This window comes from Cyrtonyx montezumae, unplaced genomic scaffold, assembly GCF_038088225.1.
Source record: "Cyrtonyx montezumae isolate F1298 unplaced genomic scaffold, pur_monq_1.0 scaffold_3, whole genome shotgun sequence".
Classification (NCBI taxonomy): domain Eukaryota; kingdom Metazoa; phylum Chordata; class Aves; order Galliformes; family Odontophoridae; genus Cyrtonyx; species Cyrtonyx montezumae.
This window is the reverse complement of record NW_027072034.1, coordinates 77,493,688-77,517,249: the sequence shown is the minus strand read 5'-3', so window position 1 is coordinate 77,517,249 and position 23,562 is coordinate 77,493,688. Positions and strand designations below refer to the sequence as shown.

Genomic DNA, 23,562 nt, shown 5'->3' with positions numbered 1-23,562 from the left:
TGTGTCTTAATGCTAGACCTTGGAATTTTATTCATTAAAATTAGATCAGTGAAAATTAGATCCTTGGAATTTTATTTATTCATTAAAATTAAATCAGTGAGAGTTATCTGCCCATAGTATTTCCTTTAATTCTCTTCATTTTGCTCTGTATATGAAAAATTATATTTAGGCTTCTACTTAGGAAGAATAGCATCTATTAACATATACTTTGTCTTTGCCTTAAAAAAAAAATTACTGAAGTAAAATGTAAGTTATAGTTCAACTTCACTGAACATGACAGAAGTACGTTACATTTACAGTTCTGTTGACTATGTTAAGGGTCCTATTATGTTCACGAAATTTATCTTTGTGAAAGCTTGTTGTGATCAGCATATAGAATAGGCTGAATAGAGTTGCTTAGTTCATATTTCTTCCTTTTAATGGAAGAAGGCTAATATCTAATACTAACGTAAGGCACTGAGAGCCTCTGTTGTTGTTCTGATTGCTGGAGTCCTCCAAATAGCAAGCTTCACAGAGGACAAGTTAATCCCTCATAATGAAATCATGCTGTGAAACTGCTGGCACTGATCAGGGTTGGATATTTTTTTCTCTTAAGCACTTCATAGAGTTGTAGTCATTGCAGTTTCAGTGATAGGGTATTTTAGTGGAGAAAAATGACTTTTTTGTTGTATGGCTTCTTTGCGGCTGCTTGAACTGACCAAAGTATGGAAGGCATGATGAACTTCAGCTCTTCTGTAAAAAGATCAACACATGCAAATAACTTCACCGGCTCAGTGATGAAATTGTGAACTCTGCAGACATGCATATCACGTTACTATGTGTTTTGTTGTGGAAGCTCTTAAGTGTGGACATTGTTTTCACAGATCCAACAGAGAAGGTGACTATTCGAGTGCTGTCACAAAGTAATACCATTAAAGAAGGTGATAACATCACTCTGAAGTGCTCAGGGAATGGCAACCCTCCTCCACAGGAGTTCCTGTTTTACATTCCAGTAAGTCCTTCCTTGCTGTCACTGTGTAGTGAAATATTCTGTATCATTCCTTCTTACAGACATTGATGCATGTCAGTGTATACGTGACTCTAAAACAAATGAAGGAAGGAATTATAGCTACAGTGAAAGATAGACATTGGCCATTACATCAACCTCTGAGAATGCCTCACCTGAGCTGGCAAAATAATTTGAAAGAGCCTCTTTCCCACATCCAAAGATTTTTGTTGTTTGAACCTAGTAAAAATTGCTGTTCTTCATTTCACATCATCATATATATATTTTTTAAGAAGTTTTGACAAAAGCAGATTTGAATAAAACCATCTTATTTTTGTCACAATAGACAAAGGTTCAGCAGTGAAAATACAGGATTTTTTTTTTTTTTTTGGACTTCCACCAGTGAATCCTTGCAATTTCTTTTATTTCTGTATTTATTAAACTGTGTGGTGGCATACCATCATAAAAAAAAGAAACAGTGTGATGGTGCAAGAGAAAGTGTAGAACAAATCTGCCAAATGTGTTAAGATGAAAATCAAGAAAGATAAAGGGCTTGATACTGTTAATCTTAGTTTTGTTGGAATCCGCAGACAGATGTGGCTTTGTATTTTAAGATTCCTACCTTCTTCCTGTGTGCTGCTTCTCTCCAATCTTGCATCCCTTTTTTGTTCCTATTGCAGCACTGAGCAGAGCTGAATGTGAGAGAGGCCAAAAGCTGTGGCATGCTTTCAAGTATTTAAAAAACTGCATGTGTAGCCTTTCAAATATAATCCTCTTCTACTTTGGGCTCCTGGCATGTTTGAATTGCTGAAGGCTAGCGAGGGAAACTAGGAGTTGAAGTCCTCTTCAGACATTTTGGTTCTGTGAGTCATTGTAGGAATTTACTGCATGCCAGGGAAGAAGTGTGAGGTGTCTCTCCTTGCTCTGAGTTCACAGAGAGCAAGCTGAACACTGCAGTCTGTCTGATCTTCAGTCTCCCTCCTACTTGGGGCTGCAATTGGCAATTCCTTTGCAAGACTCATGGGTTTTGTGACAAACCTGGTAAATCGCTTTCTGGATTCACATATATGAATTAGGCTCTCTTCTGTGCATGCTTCAAAGCTGTTCTAAGACAGTCAGTTGTTATCTGGTGGAAACTGGGTAGTGGGGCAAAGCACCAATTTCTGTGGATAATTGCGTGTAAAATAGTGTATGCCTTGATGTGGATAGGGGTGTGTGTGCTGTTTGAATGTGTGTAATACTGTACAATTTCACTTCACAATCTTCTGAACTGAACATACCGTTTGAGATATAAATTAAGAACTGCATTTGTTTTGCTGTTGCAGTTTCTCCAACCCTTATTCGCAGACTGCTTTAGTCTTCTTTCTATCGACTGCTGGATTTCTTATTTTCATATTCTCTTAAGTATGCTAGTTATACAATTAAAACTCTAATAAATAAATAAAAAGTAAGCTCTTAATTGTAGGGTTTTATAAACTCTGTGGTCATGCAGGAAATAAACATTAGTGTTGCTAATAGGTAATTGCATTTCAGTGATGCTGAATTCAACTAAACGTATTTTTGTGTATTTCAGGAGCCTTACAATTTCAAAAAGTCCTCAACAAAAAAAAGAAAGCTTTTAGCAGGCTCATTGCATAAATGTTTTATTTTCCATCTGTAGGGAGAAACAGAAGGTATAAGAAGCACAGATACTTATGTAATGACAGATGTGAGACGAAATGCAACAGGAGAATACAAGTGCTCTCTGATGGACAAAAGCATGATGGACACGACCACCATCACTGTGCACTGTAAGTTACTGCATGTTGTACTTATAGAAAGGATTCAAAACCTGTCTTGCACTTCTGCCTTACTTAAGGAGGTCAGTCTAGTTAACCTACAGAAGAACTGAAGGATGTGACTTGCTTGAAGTAGTTTTAGGTTGTTTGGTTTTTTGTTTGTTTGTTTGTTCCCATTTTAGTGCATCTCTGCTTTCGTGCCTAAGCTTTCTCAATTTCCTGGCTTAGAGATGCACTTTTTGTAACTTCATATATTATATATTCTTGCACAGTCATGTACAGTGAAAATTCTGATACTTCACTTGTCATGATATAGTAAATTATTCTGATCCAGCCATGCCTTAGAATGTGCTCAGACACACATCGTCTCACACTGAAGGTCATTCTTTGTAGTCAAATTCATATTAGTCTGATGTCCTTTCATCTTATCTCAACGAGGTTAACATGTAAGGCGAAGCAGCTTAGGTATTCATTTTGTTCACATAGCATTTGGGTTTGGTTTATTTGTTGTTGTTTTTTGTTTTTTGTTTTGTTTTTCTTAATCTTTTCTCAGAATCAAGAGAGCTACAGAGCTTGGTAAATTTGCTTTAGATGGACACAGGAGTATTTACTCATACTTCATCAGCATTGCTTTAGAAGCAACCACTGATGCGGATTAACCATTGAAGCGACTAATTTAATGTCTGCTTTTAATTTTCTCTTTTTGGGAAAGTGCAAGAGCAGGACCTCTTTCGTTCAAACCTTACCATGCTATCACAGGGTGTGAAATGAGATCCAGTCCAATGGTCCTGAGTTTTCCTAGGGAGCACTGAGGGTCTCTATTCTTACCAGTAGCATAAATGCCTCCTAATAGTTTACAGGTTCAAAGGGGCATAATCAATAACAGACTTAAAATAATCACACAGTAACTATACTTCATAGAAAAAGAAACTTCATATAGAAAGTATTACAACAGTAGACAGAAAATGAATATCTATGTTAATTTTCCCTCTCAACTGTGGTTTTGATTAGAGTGTTTCAACTTCAGAATCTACCTACTTGCAAACAGTTTGAAAACTCTGGTATTTCTGCCTCTCTGCCCAATTCTCAAGTGTCCTGTTTTCCTCGTTGAAGGTTTTTCTTGCTTTTGAAGTCCCAATACAGAGTAGAGAAAACCTGTTTTGCTGACAGCAAAGGAGATGGCTGCTTGCTGAGGTGCCTCTGTCCCTTTCTAAACCGACTTTATTACTTTGTTAGGCCTGGTCAACAAGATCGACTGTTTGTAATGGAACACAGAGGGCAAGGACTTTTTTATTACATGGCATTTGATGTGCCACATTTTTTGCTCTTCTACGGTTTGATGCTATGTCAATACTTTTTTTCTTGGAAGAAGTACAATATGTCTAGAATATATCTGTACATGACCCTACCTGTGCAACCTGGTCTAGGGAGCCTGCTTTGGCAAGGGGGTTGGACTCAATGATCTCTAGAGATCCCTTCCAACCCCTACAGTTCTGTGATTACCCTCTTTAATTCAATGAACATCTTATATTTAACAAGGTTGTCTGCTGTTTTACTATCTATTCTCTTTTCTTTACCAAGAATTGGGATATGTAAGTACTATATGCTTCTGCTGCTACCTGCCCAATACTAAAGCTGGATTGCTGGAAGTTTGCTGTGGTATCATTGGCCCTATTTTTTTTTTCTTTTGTTCCAAGCAGCTTGCATAACTAGTACCTCTGTAAATAGTGTTTCTCTGTAAATAATCTCTCTAAAATATTGTTTCTGTGGCTTCAGGTTATCTATAAGGATCCAATTTTCCTTTCTCTACTCTTTTCTGTGCGTGTCAGAAGAGTTCTACTGTATGAGAGAAGCATGTATTTTCTTGACGTAGGTGTGTTCTAGAGCATCTACTCAGAACTCATAGCTCCAATCTTGTACCCTGCTTCCTTTCTTCACTTAGGGCTTGTTTCTCTTAGGTTCATTTAGGTGCATTAAAGCCTTTGCTGAAGTGAGGCCTAGAGGCCCAAAGCAGTTCTGTATCTCCTGAATGCCCAAACCTTTGTATGTGTGATAAATCCATCTTGATGCTACTTCTGTGTCTTTCCTTATGCTGGTCTAAAGCATTTCTGAAGATATTTTAAAAGTTAATTCTTGTGAAAAAGCCAGAAAACCCCTAAATGCTTTATAATATACTTTTTCTATTTACAGTTGATTATTACGTTAGTTTTTTAGCATAGCCCACTATTTGGGGGAGCTTTCTGCTTCTGATGTACTTATATAGTTTTGATGACAGATCTTCAACATTTTTATGACTTCATGTTTTATTTTGCTTTTTTTTTCCCCTTAAAATAATACGTATTCATTCCTATTAAATTTTATTTCCCTCCTTCACTTTATTACTTTTCTTGTATGGATTAGTATTTCTTTCTACAATATTATGCTGTAAAAGCGTTCACTCTGAGTCAGGACTTTTCATTTCCTCACTTCTGATCTTGGCATGTAAGGCTTTTTATTTCCATATAAAAGGTAGGTAATACAAAGTTTTGTTTACACTGGTGAATCCATTATGAACTTCACAGAAAGCTGAACACTGACATTCAGGCATCTGAGTTCCCCACCAAATACAGGGAAATACTGCATTTTTATAGCAAGTCTAAAGAAAAAAGAAAGAAGTCAAATTGCTCTATGGATTCTCCCTAGAGGGAATCCTATGCTAAATTGTAGGTTAATTCTGTGTTTACCTCATAAAAGAACTTCAAAAAACAGCACTCTGAGCTACGCAGTTTATCTTGCATACTGTAAATCTTCCTGAAAATCTGTAATAACAGAGACCCACGTGTGAGAGAGATTGCAGTGTCATTTACAGTACCAGAGAGATAGGGTGGGGGGGCTCAGGCTTGCTACTCTGGCAGAGGACTAGTGGAAGGACTGCACTGAAGCTCGGTTTCAGTCTTGCTTGAGATAATGGCTGAAAATGTAATGAGTTTCTCCTTACTGTAATGTATGTGAAAGAAGATGCTCGTGAATGTTCTTCAGTGATCTCTTGGGTTTGAGGTGCTATTTTGCTACAGAGAATGAAAAGTTTAAGTAAATGTTGGAGAGTCCCTCTGCAGGGAAAAAAAAAATGTAGTTTTTTTCTTCAGTCCACCCTTCTGCCTCAAGGAACTGGGGAAGAAGAAACAAAAATCATACTTTTTATCTTTTTTTTTTTTTTTTTTGTGAATCCAGTATAAAATCTGGAGTAGCTTGTTAGTTTGCTTGGGTTTGCTAGCTGAAAAGGCAAGGGAACGAAAGAGTAAAGTAAAAAAAAACCACAATTTTTCCCCTTCTTTAAGGTGTTTCTTTCACTCATACAGATCTGGGACCTCTCAGACTAGCCATTAGACTTGTAATACAGATAATAATGCAGGCAATAGTACTGGATGGACCATAGAGTCTCCCTGAAGTCCTGCTTTTTAATAGTGTTCCCAGGGCAACCACTGAATGAAGTAGTGGTCAAGTTCACTGTTGTGCTAAGTAAAACTTGCTGTTTTCCCTCTCCTTTACCAACTGTGATTTTGCTACAATTTTTATTTTTGTTTGTTTGTTTTATTTAAACTCTGCTTAAAAGCCAAAAGGCTATTCGACAGTGCTCTCCTGGTACTATATTCTTGGTGAAACCATGTATGCTTGCCATTTGAGCTATTGTGTGTGTGTGCATCTGTGATAGTTATTTGACCAGGCAACTTGGCTCACAAGCAAGGTGCTGTGAGAAGGGAAGCAAAATAGAAGCTTAGCTTGGCAAACTCTGCTTTTCTTTCATTGTAGGATTTTCCTGAAAAAGCAATCACTAGCCTGCCAAATCCATATACTGTGAAAATTCTGGAGCAGCGTTTCCTGACTTTTCTATTACTGGGTCTCACTCTACCTAGTGTCAAACACAGCTATCACTGACTCTGCAATTTCTCTGAAGCCAAAACAGGTCAGGGAAAGCTTGTGCTCTAAGTTACACAAAAATGACTTTTAAGTTACTAATGAAAACAAATAAATCAAAGGGCTTCATGTGTGGTCGCCCAGCCTTATAATTCAGACCTCGTCTCTTCAGTCAGAATCATCTATCACACACTGTGTTGACCACTCTCATTCTCTCCATATGGTCAGCATAAAAATCAACTTGTTTTATCAGATATCAGAAAATTATCCCTTGTCCTCTTATCCTCTTCTTCATATTTTACTAAGTAACCGTTCAAATTAATCATGAGCCCTTCCCTGAAAGTGCACTCAAATCTGGTTGAAACAGATTCCCTCACAGCAGCCTGCGGTTCCTCTTTCAAGAAACTCATACTGCTATGCTGAATATTCCTGCAGATTCTTGCATCTCCCTTTGTCATTATTTCAGTGGTACAGAGGTGAAAAAGATATCAATTTGTCTAGTGATTAGTAAGTTTTTACTTTTCCTCTTAGCCTGTAATTACAGCAAAAAAGTGAATGTTCTCGCAATGCCTATTTTAGAATAATCCTGTCTTCTCCCTTTCTTTTAAGCTTGATTTAGATTTTATTGAGCAAATGAAATCTTTAATTTAATGAGTGCAATTAGTCACATTTTATTTCCTTGGAAAGCCTATGGAATGGCCCAGGCATTCCGAGATTACCATTTTGACAAATGTTCTTTGTGTCCCAGATCTAGATTTGCAGCTTACTCCTAGTGGAGAAGTCACAAAACAGATTGGAGAGGCCCTGCCTGTGTCATGCACAATTTCTTCTAGTAGAAATGCAACTGTGTTTTGGATAAAGGTCAGTGATTCATCTACTTCACACTTCATCTGTGCATTCATCACTTCATATTACTGCTGATACTTCAGTGTTTTGGGAGGATGGAAATTATGTTGATTTGGCTTTTTGAAGACTATTGTTAAAATGAATGTTACATGTATTGCTAAAATAAGAGATACCATTTTAAATTGATGATTAAAAATTAGTTACTCTAGTTACTGGCTCAACTCTCAAACAGAGAGAACTACTGAACATTGTAACACAAATGCAATTTTATTGTAATTGTCTGTAGAAGGCCCTTTAGAAACAGATCACGCTAAGAAGAAGAACCCCTTTGAAGGAATTTGAATTTATCAGTTTTTTTGATAAGTTTAATCTTGGTCCCAGTAAACTTGGCAGAAGGACAAGGCAGGTTGAGAGATTAGTTGTTGGCTGCTGGCTGTTCAGTGGGTGGTTAAAAAGATAGCTATTGTAGATGGCAAATTTGAAGAACACCAATACTGATGGAAAATAAGAAAAAATGTTGATACGTAAGGGTGTTTAGTAGGGAACTCCTAAGCTCAGTTACTAGAGGAGCGTTGTCGATGTGTCAGCTTGTACCAGTAGTGTTTTTCACCAGCCTACTGGCAAAGCTCACAACAGTTGTTCCCATCTGTGCCCTTGACTTGAAAGTGATGAAGAGAAGTGGTTTATATAAACTTCCAATACTTTCCAGTTTTCATGCTGTGATATTCCTGTCCACTATTTGAATGTAGTTACTAACAGGAAAACACTTGAAGTTTAAGACACTGATCTGTTAATGTCAATCACTTTTGTAATGTAGAGGTTAATGTATTCTGAATTAGAGTTCAAAAGATTAACTCCTTGCTCCATCAGGACAATACCAGAATGAAAACAAGTCCATCATTTTCAAGTCTGCAGTATCAAGATGCTGGAAACTACATCTGTGAAACCACTCTACAGGAAGTTGAAGGGCTAAAGAAAAGAAAGACACTTAAACTGATTGTGGAAGGTAAGGAGGCAAGAAAGCTATGATTATTAATTGTTCTGTTCAGATAAAATCTTTAACTGTGATATTTTTCTAATAGGAAAGCCTCAAATCAAAATGACAAAGAAAACCAACACAAATAAAATGTCTAAAACAATTGTCTGTCACGTGGAAGGTTTTCCTAAACCGGCAGTGCAATGGACAGTTACTGGTAGTGGAAGCCTCATAAATAAGGCAAGTATCTCTCTTACTACTTTATTCACCAAAAGATAGGAGATGTGATTTCAAGTAAAGAAAAAAGTTCCAAGCAATTAGATTGAAAAAGTGTAATCAGTTTTATTTATTTGAGAGAAGGAGGGTTAAGTGATACCACAGGCTGCATGGACAATAGCTACCTTGTACCTACATGGATAATATCTGATGGTAAAGGGCTTTTGAATACAACAGACAAAGGTACACAAGGTCTATCACCTACAAGATGAAGCTGGAAGGAAAAAGAAGAGTTTACAATTAAAAATGTATATTTTTAGGTTATTTAGTCATTTTGCTTGGATGATGTGGTGGCTTTGCCCATACATAAAGGATTTGAAGTAATGATGGGGCTGTGAAAATTGTGTTAGAAGGCAATATAAGGTACTTGATGTAACCATTAACTAGGGGAAGTGTGAAGTGTTACAAGTAAAAAATCAGAAAATATGCTCACTGTAGTTACTAATGGACTTTGCAGTTTTATCCTAATGTAAATAGTTATTTTTTGTACAGTTATACTCATTGTTTCTTACTGGAAGCAAAACCAAAATGAGATCAGTCTGGGGAAAAATAAGGAGATTTAAGCAGCTTGAAAAATATCTGGAAAATGAGCAAACTGGAATATTTTCATATTGATAAGCAAAACACATGCACAGCATTGCCATATTTTGACTTGACAGGAAAAATAAATCAGACATGTATAAATGCAGTTTAAGATTAGAAGTATAGTGTTGCTCCTGTAGATTTCACTACTTCCTAAGGTTTTGCTTTAGTCCTAATTGCATACAACTGTGAAAATTTGTGTTTACTTTGCAGCTATCAGTAAGGAGTTGTTTTAAGTCTATAGAACTAATGTCCAGAAATAATTTCAATTAATTATTTTAAGAATTATGTACAGCAGCTTTAAGGAGCACCTTGATATCACCATTATAGCATAGATGCTGCAGGTATTACTAAATATACATAGCTTGGCAAAATGATTCTTGGGTGGAAACAACTCATGGCTTGGAATCTTGGAAAGTGGAAATCCTCTTGGTCACTCCCCTTATAAAAACATAAAAGAGAAAGATCCAGATGCAAACTTAGCATTCTCATTTTGGAGTTTCCTTGAAGAATTTTGTTCCCTTGGATATATTGTTAAAATAAAAACTAATACAGAGTGTGCTGAACTTCTAAAAAAAAAAATATATCTCTATAGGTAAGTCTTCTTGCAGTACTTATTATTGCTGCATTTTGCATAACTACAAGAAAAGACTGAGCAATCCAAATATTCACATTACCATTTAATAAAATAATGAATTATTTCTACTGTTATTTGGAGAATTGAAATATGGTTGATTGTTATTTCCCTCTGAATATTTTTGCTGCCTAAATACAGGTGGTAATAAATGTTTTGTTGTTTGTGTTTTCCAAGGACACTGACCTTCTTTTGTTTTTTGTTTTGTTTGTTTGTTTTTTACCTTTTCAGACAGAGGAGACCAAATATGTTGATGGAAAATTTTCCAGTAAAATTATAATTGCTCCTGAGGAAAATGTAACATTAACATGCATTGCAGAAAATCAGCTAGAAAGGACTGTGACCTCTCTGAATGTCTCTGCTAGTGAGTATCTTCTAAAGACCGTTTACTAGAAGTTATAGTTTCACTTAGAATATCCACACTGCACATGCCAATGAAGACTGGCTGTGCATAATAATGTGGGTAATAAGGTAGTTACCATTTGTCTTAAGAGGCAAGCAGAGCCTGGGTTAATAGTACACAATGTCTAGACAGTTTTCTGGATGAAGTCACATAGTCCTCCACAAAAGTTATATCAGGTATACAATGTATTAATTACATATACTGTGTTAGTATACAATACATATGTATTTATAAAGCATAAGTTTTATATATAATACACACACATTTACTTATATGTATTATGTAATTAACAATACACCATGATGGCACAAAAGAATATACATTTGGTGTACATAAAGTATTATTTACAAAAGACAAAGTCTTTATTTATTGTCCCATAATCATTTTTTATTTCTTAATGTTTATCATCAATGGCATGTCTTTCAATTTTCAATGAGGAAATACAGTACAAAGCTAATAAGAAAGAGGAGCACATAAATATTTCTGAGATAAATATTACAGCATTGAACAAGAGTATCAAGTTGGATATCTCACAGTTATAAAATAATGACTTTTTCCTAAAGGTGTTTGGAAAATATTGCATTCAGTTTTAGTGTCACTGTATTTTACAATAATTAAAAGTAACGTTCAGGTTATAAGATGTTTTATCTTTAATTTTAACGTTTTTCATTTCAGTAAGTATTCCAGAGTATGATGAGCCAGAGGATAGAAATGGTATGTATGAATTTCCATCTCCACAGCCCTTTCTCTTAATTGTCTCAGATTAAGACATACGCAGTGTCACTGAACAATCTCCACAGTCCCTCATAATAGGACTTCATCTGTAGCAGGTAGTGCCATGACTGACTAACAACATGAAGCTTTTTTTTTTTTCTTGAAGCTTTCAGTGTTGTGTTTTTTTCACTTGCTTGTTCTGAAACAACTTGTTTTTTTATTTGTTTGTTTTGATGTTTTGACTCCTTTTCTTGTTTCTAATGCAAATATTTTTTAAAATGCTGTAGTACTCTTCTTCATCATAGGTTAACTCATTAACTTTTCTTCTTTGCTTCAGATGACAATAGTGAAAAGGTTAATGACCAGGCGAAGCTAATAGTGGGGATTGTAGTCGGTCTTCTGTTGGTTGCCCTGGTTGCAGGCATTGTCTACTGGCTCTATGTGAAGAAATCAAAGTAAGAATTTAAAACTTACATATTTGTGTTTATGATTATTTTTTAAAATTTATTTACCTGTTTTCCTTCCTGCAGCATTCCAGTGGTCTGACTGGGGACAAGTAGCTGCATTTAATAGAGAAAAAAAATTGACACTTCTGATGGGCTTGCCCTAGAGCTTAACAGGACTCTTCTCTTGGAGAAGGGCAGTTTACTCTGAGACTTTTCATAGTTAGTCACCTGAAACTGTTCTGTTTCCTGACAGCCACATCTGTGCTTATATGGCTCCTGTGAATTAACTGTGCGATGTTACCTCCTGTGTGGCTCTACAGCTACTAGAAACTGTCTACACTTAAAATTTGGATAATGTTTCTGCTTTAAAACATGGACTAAATTGCAGAATAGGTATAAATTATCTCTGGTAGGAGAAAGATCCTTAGTCCATTCATTCACATATACTTTGAGATCTATGGAAGTAAAAATGGTAAACATAGAACTTCTGTAGCAGAAGTCATTCAGATGCGTATGTTTTAGCCAGTGAGGCCTGCTTGGCTTTCAAATTTCTATGTTATCATTCAGGCCCACTTTGAGATCATCTAGTTTATTTCATAAAAAGTAGCCATTTCTCTCCATATGTTTTAAGATGGCAATGACTGTGTGCTATTTGGCCTTATCACCACATACATGTCCCTCGGGAGAACTTTAAATAAGCTTGCTGTCTGAAAGGTTCCTTCTGACTACTTTTTAAAAAGGTAAATTCAAGAAATTATGCATAATAAGGACATACAAAAAATATTAAAGTTCTTTTTGTGACTTTCCATTAAATTTAGCTCAAATGTAACAGTGATAGAAAGTGTAACAAGGAATTCTCTATCTACTTTTCTTAGAAAATACTGTTTTTTGGATATTACATAAGGATTGTAGTCCACACATAAATGAGTAGTTTTTGGAAGTTCTGCAAATAAAGAACTGCTGTAAATGACGGGACACAAAACCAGATTCAGATATTATAAATGGGGGAATAAAAAGCACTTTTTTTTTTTTTTTTTTTGCAAAGCTTATGCTTCTTTTGGTTACAAATTAACAAGTAATAATAGAACCATAGAATCATTTAGGTTGGAAAAGAAAACTAAAATCATCTACTCCTTTGATGCTGAGCTGCTTCTCTCACGCTTTGCTATTCTTGTAATAATGTCTAGAACCGCTTTCTTTCATCTGTTTTGAATATGAGAATGTGCAGTCATAAAATGAGCCAGTGATTGGGCTTTTGCATGAGGTGGTAGGATACAAGGAGGGCAGAGAAGGTGAAGTATCTTTTTCTGCACCATATATATAGTGTGGTGAGAGCTGACGAGAAACCTAGATTACAGGATGTCATTTGCTGAAATGAGCTTATGATTTAAGATAGCTTTTTCCTCTTCAAATATAGGATACATTATATTCTAAATGGTATATTTTGTATTCTTTTTTCTTGTGCTCGATTTCTCTTTTGCAAGCATTCAGTAAAATTAGCTTGAATTTATTAGAAAGGTTCACTGGGAACAAAATAATAATATTAAAAAAACCCCTTCATAGTTAAATAATAGTTTTCCCATCTCATACACTGTTGCTGGCTTCTGAAGCCATTAATTGTCACTGACAATCTCATATTTTGGGTATACGTTTAAGCTGATCTGTTTTTATCCTCCCTAACTTGCACATGCTGTATTTGCAAGAGCAAGTTTTGTGTCTATGTACCTATGTGTCTTTGTACCTATTCTGACAAAGTTTTCAGCACAAATTGTAGTATAGAAATAAAAACAGTCCTTGTAAAAAGCACCTTACACCTTCAGAAAGAGTTGTGTCACAGCTGTCCATCTCCATGCAGGCCAACAGGTAGTATTTACTTTTTGAACCCACCTTTGAACCATAACTCACCTAATCTCTATCCCCAAAGTGATGCCAAAGGAAAGTCTGAGAAGGCAGCAGCACAGAACTTTCCAAGTCTGCCAAGGCAAGAAAAATATTACTTTTGTCATTATGAGTGTTGTGGTTTGTATAATCTTCTACTGTTTTGTCATCCACACAAATTAGAATTTACACTTGCAGCCTTGCAATATATTCACAATAAATCATTTATAGAGTTACTCACAGTCTCAGCTCCACTCAATGCAAAAGCTGATTTTTGCCACGTATTCTTTTCACTATGAATATTATCCCATAAATCAGGGACCCATCTGTGTTCCATATCATGCAGCCAGCCCCCTCTCACATTCAGAGCTGAGGCTCCCTGTCCCAGCATGCTTTTTTACTCCTTCATCTGAGCAGAAGGCCAAAAGATTTGTTTTCTACAGCTTCATCTATTTTCCAAAAAGCATATTTAAACTAATTAGCACTGAACAGAGGATATAATATGGCACTTAAGAATCTTGCTAGATTTTTTCTATCTTCTATAAATCCTTCATATACAGAATTTTCACATTGCCAGAATCTACTGAGATCTATACAAATTAAAGTTTTAGAAAGAAACCAGTGCACCTAGCACCCTATACCCTTGTTCTCCAGGCACAGAAGTGCTGCATGTAGATAGAACCTTTGCCCATTTTTGCTCTTTGGGTCTCGAGGTATTCAAATCTCCATCTATACGATGCTGGAAAAAGGTTAAAGTAAAGTAGTTTAAAATGCAGCAAAAGTATTTGCAGCTGGGCAAATTGAAGCACAGCAGCAGTCTTAAAATTGTTCATGCTCAGTGCACAACAAAATATTGAAATTCTCCTTAGATCACAGTAATCAAGAATGTTACTAGTCTCTCTCTCTCTGAAACTGAACACTTGAAGCATAGCAATTCTGCTTTACCGATATTTTATAGGAAATTAGCATATGAAACCAAATATAGCAGGGCAAATATACAGACAACTTGCTGTGTGTTTTCAGCAAGGTGCAGCACTTGCATTGTTTTTCATGCAATTGCCTTCCAGAGAAAAGACCAAGTTGCAAACAGCTCTGGAAGTTAACATCACAAAACTTACATAAAATGGCATAACCTGAATTTACAGAAATCACTCTATATCACTGAAGTGTTTTTCTTCTTGCCTTTTACCTACTGATAGACAGTAGAAAGTAATTGTAGGAATCAGAAGGCAAAATTGGGGTAAATGGAAAGAGGTTACAAATTATCCAGGTTTGGTTGGGTGGGATGCTCAGCTCCTAGAAAATCTTTTACAGCGTTACAGTTCAGTATCTTAACATGCCTTTCAAAGGTATTGCTGACAATGAAGTTCTTCCCTCTTGCTTCAACACTCCAAACAACATTTTTGTGTGTTCTCTTACCTGTCATTGTCACAAGGTCGATAACAGGACAAAAGGCACTGCAAATTTTCTTCTTAAGCAGAATTCAGGCTAAGCCTAGAGGCTCGAGAGAAAAAGAAATTAAGAGTTAAACCCCAAAAGATATATTTTTTGTGTGTAACTTGTACACATTGTGTACACACTAAAGCAAGCAAAACAATGGAGATAGAAAAAAGGTCTTTACATTAGGAATAATGTTATCAAGAGCATCTAAACAAAACACATGAAAATAACGGCCTCTCAACACACACTCAAAAGGAAACCTGAAGACCTCATTTTGGCACTGCTTATAGAGACATTTTGATTAGCATTCCCCAAGGATAATTATTTTCCTGAAGAGAGAGTATAGATAAATGTAAAATATGAGTCATGATTTTAGCAAGAGCTTGAAATGATCTGTTTAAAAAATGTTAGGGGAAAAAAAAACAAAAAAAAAAAAACAACCCAGCCAAGAGATATGAGTAAGCCTGTATTAATACATCCAACTTTCACAATATCGTAGAGCATTGTCACAGAATTTCTAGAATGGCTTGGGTTGGAAGGGAACTCAAAGACGACCTAGTTCCAACACTCCTGCTGGGGGCAGGGTTGCCAGCCACTAGATCCGGCTGCCCAGGAGTCCGTCAAGCCTGGCCTTGAATGGGGCAATGTGGACAAAGTATACTAAAATAGGGGCTTATTGACTCTGTTTATCATGTTGTATGTGAGATGACAGGAACAAAGTCTTGCCTTTTTTGTCAAATTCCCTGGAATATTCGAGTCCATTCAAACAGAGTTGCCCAGCTCCTCAAATGTCACTGGGAGGTCTCTCTTGATCTACAAGTGGGGCAAGTTGTCAGCAGTCACTGTGCCAAAAAAAAAAACCTTAAGAAATTGTTGTTGAATGTTAAGATAGCAGAGGACCATTCTCAGGTCTCAAGCTACTTCAGCAAGTGGCAAAAACTCTGTTTTGAGCCATTACTCTGTTGCAAGCCCTGGCAACATCTGTCGAGCCCTGAGGATTGGTGCTGTGCCAGGGCTGCCCATTCCTCTGCCCTTGGCACAGCACTGCTAATGGATCACACTTCTGCAACTCAGTCCAAATTTTGAATTAGGATCACATTTCTGAACAGTGCTATTTAGATATCACTAAAAAACATGGGAATAGAGTTTGTACTGAGGTGGTGAATCTGCCTACATATCAACAATATCAGCATTTGGTGATCAGCAAGATCACCAAGCCACTAGGATTGAGCTGTTTCAGTCTCAGGCACTGAGAATCTAAATCCGTCTGGCTTTCAGACACAGAAAGCTGTTGCTGCTCTGATTTCAGCAAGCAATACTCACTGTACTCCATCAGGATTCTGGAGAGCCTGTCCTTAAAAGTCAGAATGCTCTGCCTTTCAGCTTTCCGTTCTCACCCCTTTTGTCTCTAGGAAAAGAGATGGCATTTAGTGAGGGGAACACCATGGTTCCATTGAATGCAGGACTACAGCAGAGCACCTGAAAAATAAACCTTGATAGCAACGCAGGACCTACTAGCTGTAGTCACTGATCCATTTTAACCTGTTAAAGAACAGTAATGCCAGTTACAGTTTCCTATGTCGTTTGATGTCAGGTCATTCAAGAATCAGTCTGCTTTAGGTCCTATGAAACTGTGGATAAGAGGCCAAAAATAGCATCATGCTGAGCCATGCCAGTTGTCTGCCCATTCCACTCACCTGTCTGCAGGAGCAGCCCCAAGCACTCACATAAAGCACTGTGAGAGCAGATGAGCACAGTGCTGCTTCTCCACATGCAGCTCACACCAGCTCTGGCAGTTGCCCAGCTCCAGATTCTTTCAGCTTTTCATCTCTTTCCTTACTATCTCCAGTTTTATAAGACTTCATTATGGAAAAGACTTGCTATCTGTGACAAGACAGATTCTGTGCTCTACCTAAGCTTTTATTTGTTTGCTTGGTTGTTTTGTTTGTTTCTTTCTTTAACTAGTATTAAAGAGATTTGTGAAGGGTTACTAAGATCACAGGAGGAGGTCACTCTCTACCAAAGCATTGGATTTTCTTCATCACATCTTACATCCTTTCCTCCTGTACACTTAATGTGTTCCAGGCTTTTAGATATTGGAAAAAAGTAGGAAGCTTACATCACAATAGAAACTTACCATTGTCGAACACGCTACTTTGAGTTTCAAATTTGGCATTTTTTAAATTAGATTTCCCTGTGACGATTGGTAGTTTGGATCCGTGTAGTAAGAGATTTTACAGCAAAACTGGGTCTGCACAGACACCTGCCCTTCTGACAGCCATACAAGCAGAATAGAGGCAGTCTGAGAACATCATAAAAGGGTAAATGCAACTTGGAAGCATTACAAATCTGAAAAACCTAGGAAGTAACCTACTCCAAATTTTTTTTTTTTTTTTTTTTTTGCTTTATAGCAGTCCCATTTAGTGTACTCTGTGGTATTTGGGACCTGGAGTTGCACACCTTGTGGCGCTGCCCATCACACACTGCTCCTACCAGCACCTGTCACAGCACTCCCAGGGGTGCTGAGGAGCAGGTGCACTGGAACCTGGTAGAAGCTCTGCTGAGATAAGGACTAAATAGTGCTCTACTGACATTACCTTTTGTGGCTCCTTCAGCTCAGGGCACGCACTGTGCTCAGCCCCGAATCGCAGCCTTTGCTCAGATGGAAGATATGCACTGAAACGCTCCAACAGTAAAAAAATTCAAATTGGCAATTTTGTGAGGCACATACCTGCATGGTGTCAGCGTGCCACGTCACACTGCCTTGCCTGCCTACCTACCTGTGTCTTCGTTGCATTTTCCAAGTCAGTGTCACCACAGATCTTTACCCTGAGGCAAGGGTGAGCATATGCATAAATCTGTCGCAACAGATGTTACTTTTCTGTAGGGGAAACAAATTATCCACAGAGAAAATGCCTATACCATAATCTGCTTTGACACGAGGGATTTACTTTGTCCCACTCAAACACATTTGCCCATTTGCATTTTAAAAATTGTGGCCTTCAAAATGTTATCGCAGCTCTGCAGGAATCTTTCACCTTGGCAGACAGTGAGGCTTCTCACACATTAAATGAATGGCTTAGTGGTTTTATTGTGCTAAGCCAAACTAAGCACTTAACTCATTAATTCATCTCCACCACTCGTATTAAAGGCAACCTGCTATTTTAAATGAGGCATACCTCTTTTCTCCCCCTCAAACATTTACACAATCCCTTCTTTACCCAAACCTTGTCAGTCAGAGCCAGCACAGATCTGGAAGACAGAATGTTTTCTTTTTTTTTGATGCTGCCTGAATTTTCATTAATTTCTTCACAGTTAAAGAGCTGCTGTTTGGCACAGCCTCTGAAAGCCAATTACTACAAGTACACAAAAGATTGCTATGTTGATCAAGATATCTTAGCCACACTTGTAACATTTTAGTACGCCTTAAAGCAAACTCTTGTTTATTGAAACTAGCTACACAATTAATTTGTCAGGATACATGGATCTGCACAACTGGTTCAACCATACTTTGATAGCTCAGAATAATTCTGAATTTCCCAAGATGTGAATTTCCTGCTGCAGTGGGGAAACTGGTGCTATTGATCTGTTTACAAACGTATGCAAGCCTATTGCTCCACTCCAAACAGAACTGTAAGAGGGGAAGAGCAGCATCATTAATGTGAGTATGGAACAGAGTGCTATGGAAGTGCAAAAATGACCTTAATTTCTCATTCTAGGACAGCATCAAAACATGTAGACAAAGATCTTGGAAATATAGAAGAAAATAAAAAACTAGAAGAAAACAATCATAAATCTGAGACTTAAGAGACAAAACGTGTCAGTCATCATTCCAGGTAGGTGTTTCGTACTGCAAAATTTAACATCTAGCCACCTCTTCTCTCTAGCAATCCATGTCTAACTATCACAGGGTTAGCCCGGGTCTGTTACTTACCCTTTGGATGTAGGAAGTGGAGTGGTTTTGTCTCTGGTGGTATGACAACAGACTCGAGTCCCCAGCCAGTTGCGAGTTCTAACCTGCATATTAAAGAAACCTAATGCATATTAAAGAAATGTACTATTTAGATATGAGTTAGTACTTGGCTTTATTTTAACTCATGCATTTGGGAAGATGAACAAAAATAAATGTATACTATACTACTGTGATATATACATACCTGTGCATTTGTGTGTAGAAGTATAGGAACCATTTAGAAGGTTTAGAGTTATGACTTTAAATGCTCACTGAAGCGCTCTTGCTTTACTGTGAGCAATATTTCTTGGTGGGCTTTATTCATCAACACTGCAAGAGGCATGGACCTTTTCTAAGAATAAAATCATTCTTTTATTCAGGATCTCACGTAGTACTGGTACTATTCTCCATTTGCTCTTGGGAACAGACACTGTATATTAAGCTAGTAAAAGTGCAGCAGGTATACAAGCTTGCCCAGCTGGGATCTGTATAAAATAAAGTGTGCAAAAATAGACACAGAAGTTGTCTGGAGTTACTGGGCACAACAAAGCACCAACAGCACCACCCAGTGCCCACACATCTATACACCACTACTGCATACCTACATGCCACGTCTAGTAAGCTGGTACTCAAAGTGGGAGTTTGAACCATTTTTCTGAGCAACCAAAGTAATTTTAAATGAACTCTGTGGTAGCTCGCTGTACTGAATTTTCTTGAATTAATCATCAACTGATCATTAAAAGAGGAGTAGCACATGTTCAGTGGCACAGTGTTTGGAGTTCCTCAATAGAAAAGCCAAGGATGGCCCTGATTTTCAGGGGGCATAACTAAATAGTGCTGGATACCTGCTCTGGGCTGCAGGGTTTTAAAGCACATTGTGGAATGATTACATTTCTCATTTACATAAGAATACAGCTCTGATTATGCACCATTTCACTGTGTTAGCACTATCTGAAATTTTAAAACAAACCCCACTACTTTTGTGCTAAAGCAGAATGATTACAGAGTATATGAAAGATGCAGCATTCCTGTGTGCCCTTTCCTTGGGACTTCCTCAGGATTGGGAATTCCCAAATAATACCCTATGAGTGACTTAAAAGTAGAAAATAAATTTGGATTTGGAAAAAGTCACAGTGTACGTACTTGGCCTTTCTACAGGAACATTCTGCAAACTCCTCTGCTTGGGGTCGTTCTGTGTTTATTTATTTATTTATTTCCTGGATTTTGTGCTTCCCACAGCGTTGCAGTATTGAGGGGATTAGGTGGAGATGAAATTAGCTGAATGTGTTTATTGACCGTAGGGATTCAAATGGTATCAGGGGCCTTCAGTGCCATCTTGTATTCTAATTTTTGTTTTGTAGGGTCAGTAGTTCTAAATAAATGAAAACTTATCCATAAGTGTATTACCTTATTACCTACCAGATAGACTTACTTGCTTTAGAAACTACCATTGCAGCAGCTGTCCTTATCATAAAGTATTCTCATTTAATGGGAGAAGAAAGTACTGGTAATGTTACTTTTTGTTTGGAGGTCAGATGCCAAGCAGTTGTGTTGGTTAACAAGTTTAAATCTCAACCTGTTTAACTGCCTTTATCTTTCGTGTTTTCAGAGAATACATATAGACCAATTGAAGCATGAACGTGGATTGTATTTAAACGTATACAAAGAAGTGACAGCTATTCATGGTTCAAGTATTAAACAGATCATACTACCAAGTTTTCAGTGGATTTTAGACACAATTATCTCAAGCTAAAAACAAAACAAAACAAAACAAAACCCAACCCACAGAATAACTAATTTTGGCAACAGCCATGATAATAGGTCACCATGTTGTGTTCTGTTTAAAATATTTTTTTGTAAATGTCTGCACTGAAGATTTCTTTTTGTTTGCCTTTATGTAAATTTTTTACGTAGCTATTTTTATACACTGTAAGGCTTTGTTCTGGGAGTTGCTGTTATTCTGATGTATAGTGTAATGGTTTTATTTCAATTGTTTTTATGACACCCTTTGGGCAGGTACATGTCTAATTCTGATTGTTATCATGAAACCTCTGCTTTGTAGCAAATACCTAAAGTGTAAGATTGTCTTAAAGGAAAATATCGATCTCCTTTTTCATTTTTAGTAGTCACGGTAAAGAGGGGAGGTGACAGCTGTGACAAAAATAAACCAAATTGTTAATAAGAGTGAGAATTTTAGAAAGCCGAGCAAAAGCAAAAATCCAGAAAGGGAATAAAGAGTTTCTATGGAGAAGGCTGGGGACTGAGCAAAGGAACACCATGAAACATTCATAGCCTACGTGCAGATGGTGGCCCGTGGTCCTTTCCTTCTAGAGCAAGGCGTGCGTTTTAGTCATACATCACCTGTTGTCCTTCATGTTAGAATTAGAGTAAGGAACTGGATTTCTGGGTTGATTTTGATTCCTTTATGTTATCCACTGCCTTAAAGTACTGTACCTTTTCTTCATTTCAAAAAAGATATCAGTCAGAATTGGGAATTAAAAAAAAAGAAAAAGGTTATATCAAAGCTGCATTTTTTTTCCACAAGAATAGAATATATATATTTTTTGTGTGTTTTGTTAACTATGCTACAGATATTGAATGCACCTTGAGATAATTTTAGTGTTTTTAACTGGTACCTAATTTATCAAACAGTACATATAACTGTAACAATGAAATGTCTATGTATCTTTAGTTACATTCAAGTTTGTAACTTTATAAACATGTTTTACGCTTGAGGAAATTTTTAGAACGGTACTGATAAGAAAAAGGTTTCAGGTGAATGGCTGATAGAGAACTGTTCTTAAGGGAGAGGGAAGTTTCATTCTGCGCGGAAAGATGGTTTTGGGAAGAAAGTGATAGGTGGATTGATGGAGAGGAACAGCAAAGCACGCAGAACATCAGGTGTCCTTTTACAAATACCCAGGGAAAAAGTATGTTTTTATAGACTGGTAGGCAAAAATAAAGAAATAAATAAAAGAAAGAGATGGACATTAGGAAATGTATTTTGCCACTTTTGCATTATTTAGGGGGGAAGAAAACACTGTTACTTGTAAATTTGTAAAATGTTATATGTCTGGGCAGTAGTGACTGATGTCTTAATAAAAGCTTCCTGTAGTGCATTGGCATGGATTAAATACATAAGAAGTCCTATAGACTCTATGCTGTACAAAATACTAGAGGGAAATCCTGTTATATGCCTCTAAACTTTTGATTTGTTACTGTTTTATTTGGCAAAAAGAAAAAAAAAGTAATAATTATAATCTTGGTCAGTATTTAAACCAAAGTAAAATGGGGGAAAAAACCAAAGTGATTTGTTTTGCATGGCTAAGCCATTGTTATCTCTGTAAATATTGTGATTTTTTTTAATTTTTTTTTTTTTTAGAATTTTGTTAAAAAAATTCTAAAATTTTTAAACACCTGTTTTTTCCAAAATAAAACGTGAACACTCAAAGAAGTTACTTTATATACAAATATATCTTTTTCTTTTGGTGCGAGATCACTGCCAAGCGATACACAATTTTTTTTAACGAATCGCAGTGGGCGTGACTCTAAACAGGAAAAGTTGCAGCATAATGCTGGGAAGGAGTACACAGAAATCAACTGTCTGTCTGTTTATAGCACTACAAAGTTTTTAAACACAGAGAAGAAACCTCCAAAGGTCATCAGGGAAAGCATAGGGAAGGGTTGAAAATGGACGTACCACTGTCTTGGGAGCATGGTGGAAGAAGAGAAGTCCTTCAACTTCCACAGCTATGAGAAAGGAATGAGAGCACCTTCTCATCCTTTGGGATTCTGCTAGATCTCCTATGCACTTTAAATCGTCAGTCCTAGGAGCCGCGTTTTTCACTGCTCCACGTTCACTGTAGGCACGTTTCAAGAACCAGAAGCGCAAATGAATTGATGTTTCTATCCATGCCTAAACAACAATAAAACTGAAGTATATCTTCACTTGCCTGTCTGAAATCTCAGTTTGAAAGAACACGTATGAACACAAGTAGGGCACTCAGCAAGCTCGTGCTGTTGCCGACTGTAATACTGCAAATATACCTCTGCAGAATCCAACTGGTGCAGGACGTCCCATGAGGTCTGGGGGGTTCTGTGTGCGGGTATGGGCCTTGAAGCAAAGGGTCGGGACCTAGAGAGCATCAGCACTCACTTTAAACAACTATCCTATGCTGCCTCATAGGCATCTGAAACCTTCCATGGGGTCAGCACGCGTCTCCGCATGTAACCCGGCTAAAAGAAACACTCTTGGAAGGAATCATACAGGTCCTGTTGAAATCTAATGTTGTGCATTGGTCTGGTGTTCAGCTTCCATTTACCACACGTAGGAAGGAAAAAAAAAATGCCTCCTCAGAAATGGCTTAAAAGAATAACAGCACACAGAGGAAGAAAGCCAACCCTCACGTTTTAAGGTTGGGAAATTAAGACTGGTTGTGGTGTCTGTTTCATGGCTGTGCAGGGAACTGCCTCTGTGCTTGGAACAAACCAAGAGGTTGTCATGGTACAGAGGCAGCATCCCGCAAGGAGAGCCCCACAGGCTTCTCAAATCAGCCATTTTTTAAGCCCCCGGAAGCAATATCAAAGCTACAGCTCACTGTAATAGATAATAAAAGACAGGCACAGAAGCATGATAAATAATGGTACATCCAGTAGGTAAGGCCTTCTGAAGGAACAGCTACTACTCAGAGTTAACATGAGGCAAAGCATCAGGTCGATTTTGCACTGGGTCTGAGTCCTACAGAACAGCTTGCTTTC

At 37.3% G+C, this 23,562-nt stretch overlaps 1 protein-coding gene across 3 annotated transcripts in view; it reads left to right on the top strand.

Moving 5' to 3' along the window:
• ALCAM (activated leukocyte cell adhesion molecule) overlaps positions 1–22,058 on the top strand; it is a 116,959-nt gene extending 94,901 nt beyond the window's left edge. Inside the window, exons 7-17 of one of the 3 annotated variants that reach the window (XM_065741979.1) lie at positions 864–991; positions 2,646–2,775; positions 7,406–7,518; positions 8,374–8,509; positions 8,586–8,719; positions 10,203–10,335; positions 11,050–11,088; positions 11,426–11,543; positions 13,390–13,515; positions 18,572–18,688; positions 20,414–22,058. In XM_065741979.1, coding sequence (XP_065598051.1) covers positions 864–991; positions 2,646–2,775; positions 7,406–7,518; positions 8,374–8,509; positions 8,586–8,719; positions 10,203–10,335; positions 11,050–11,088; positions 11,426–11,543; positions 13,390–13,515; positions 18,572–18,659 — 1,145 coding nt within the window. In that variant the 3' untranslated portion in view covers positions 18,660–18,688; positions 20,414–22,058. Of the gene's footprint in view, positions 1–863; positions 992–2,645; positions 2,776–7,405; positions 7,519–8,373; positions 8,510–8,585; positions 8,724–10,202; positions 10,336–11,049; positions 11,089–11,425; positions 11,544–13,389; positions 13,516–18,571; positions 18,689–20,413 lie in introns of all 3 variants that reach the window. The other 2 variants (XM_065741977.1, XM_065741978.1) reach the window with 2 other exon arrangements.
• The last annotated feature ends 1,504 nt before the right edge of the window (positions 22,059–23,562 follow it).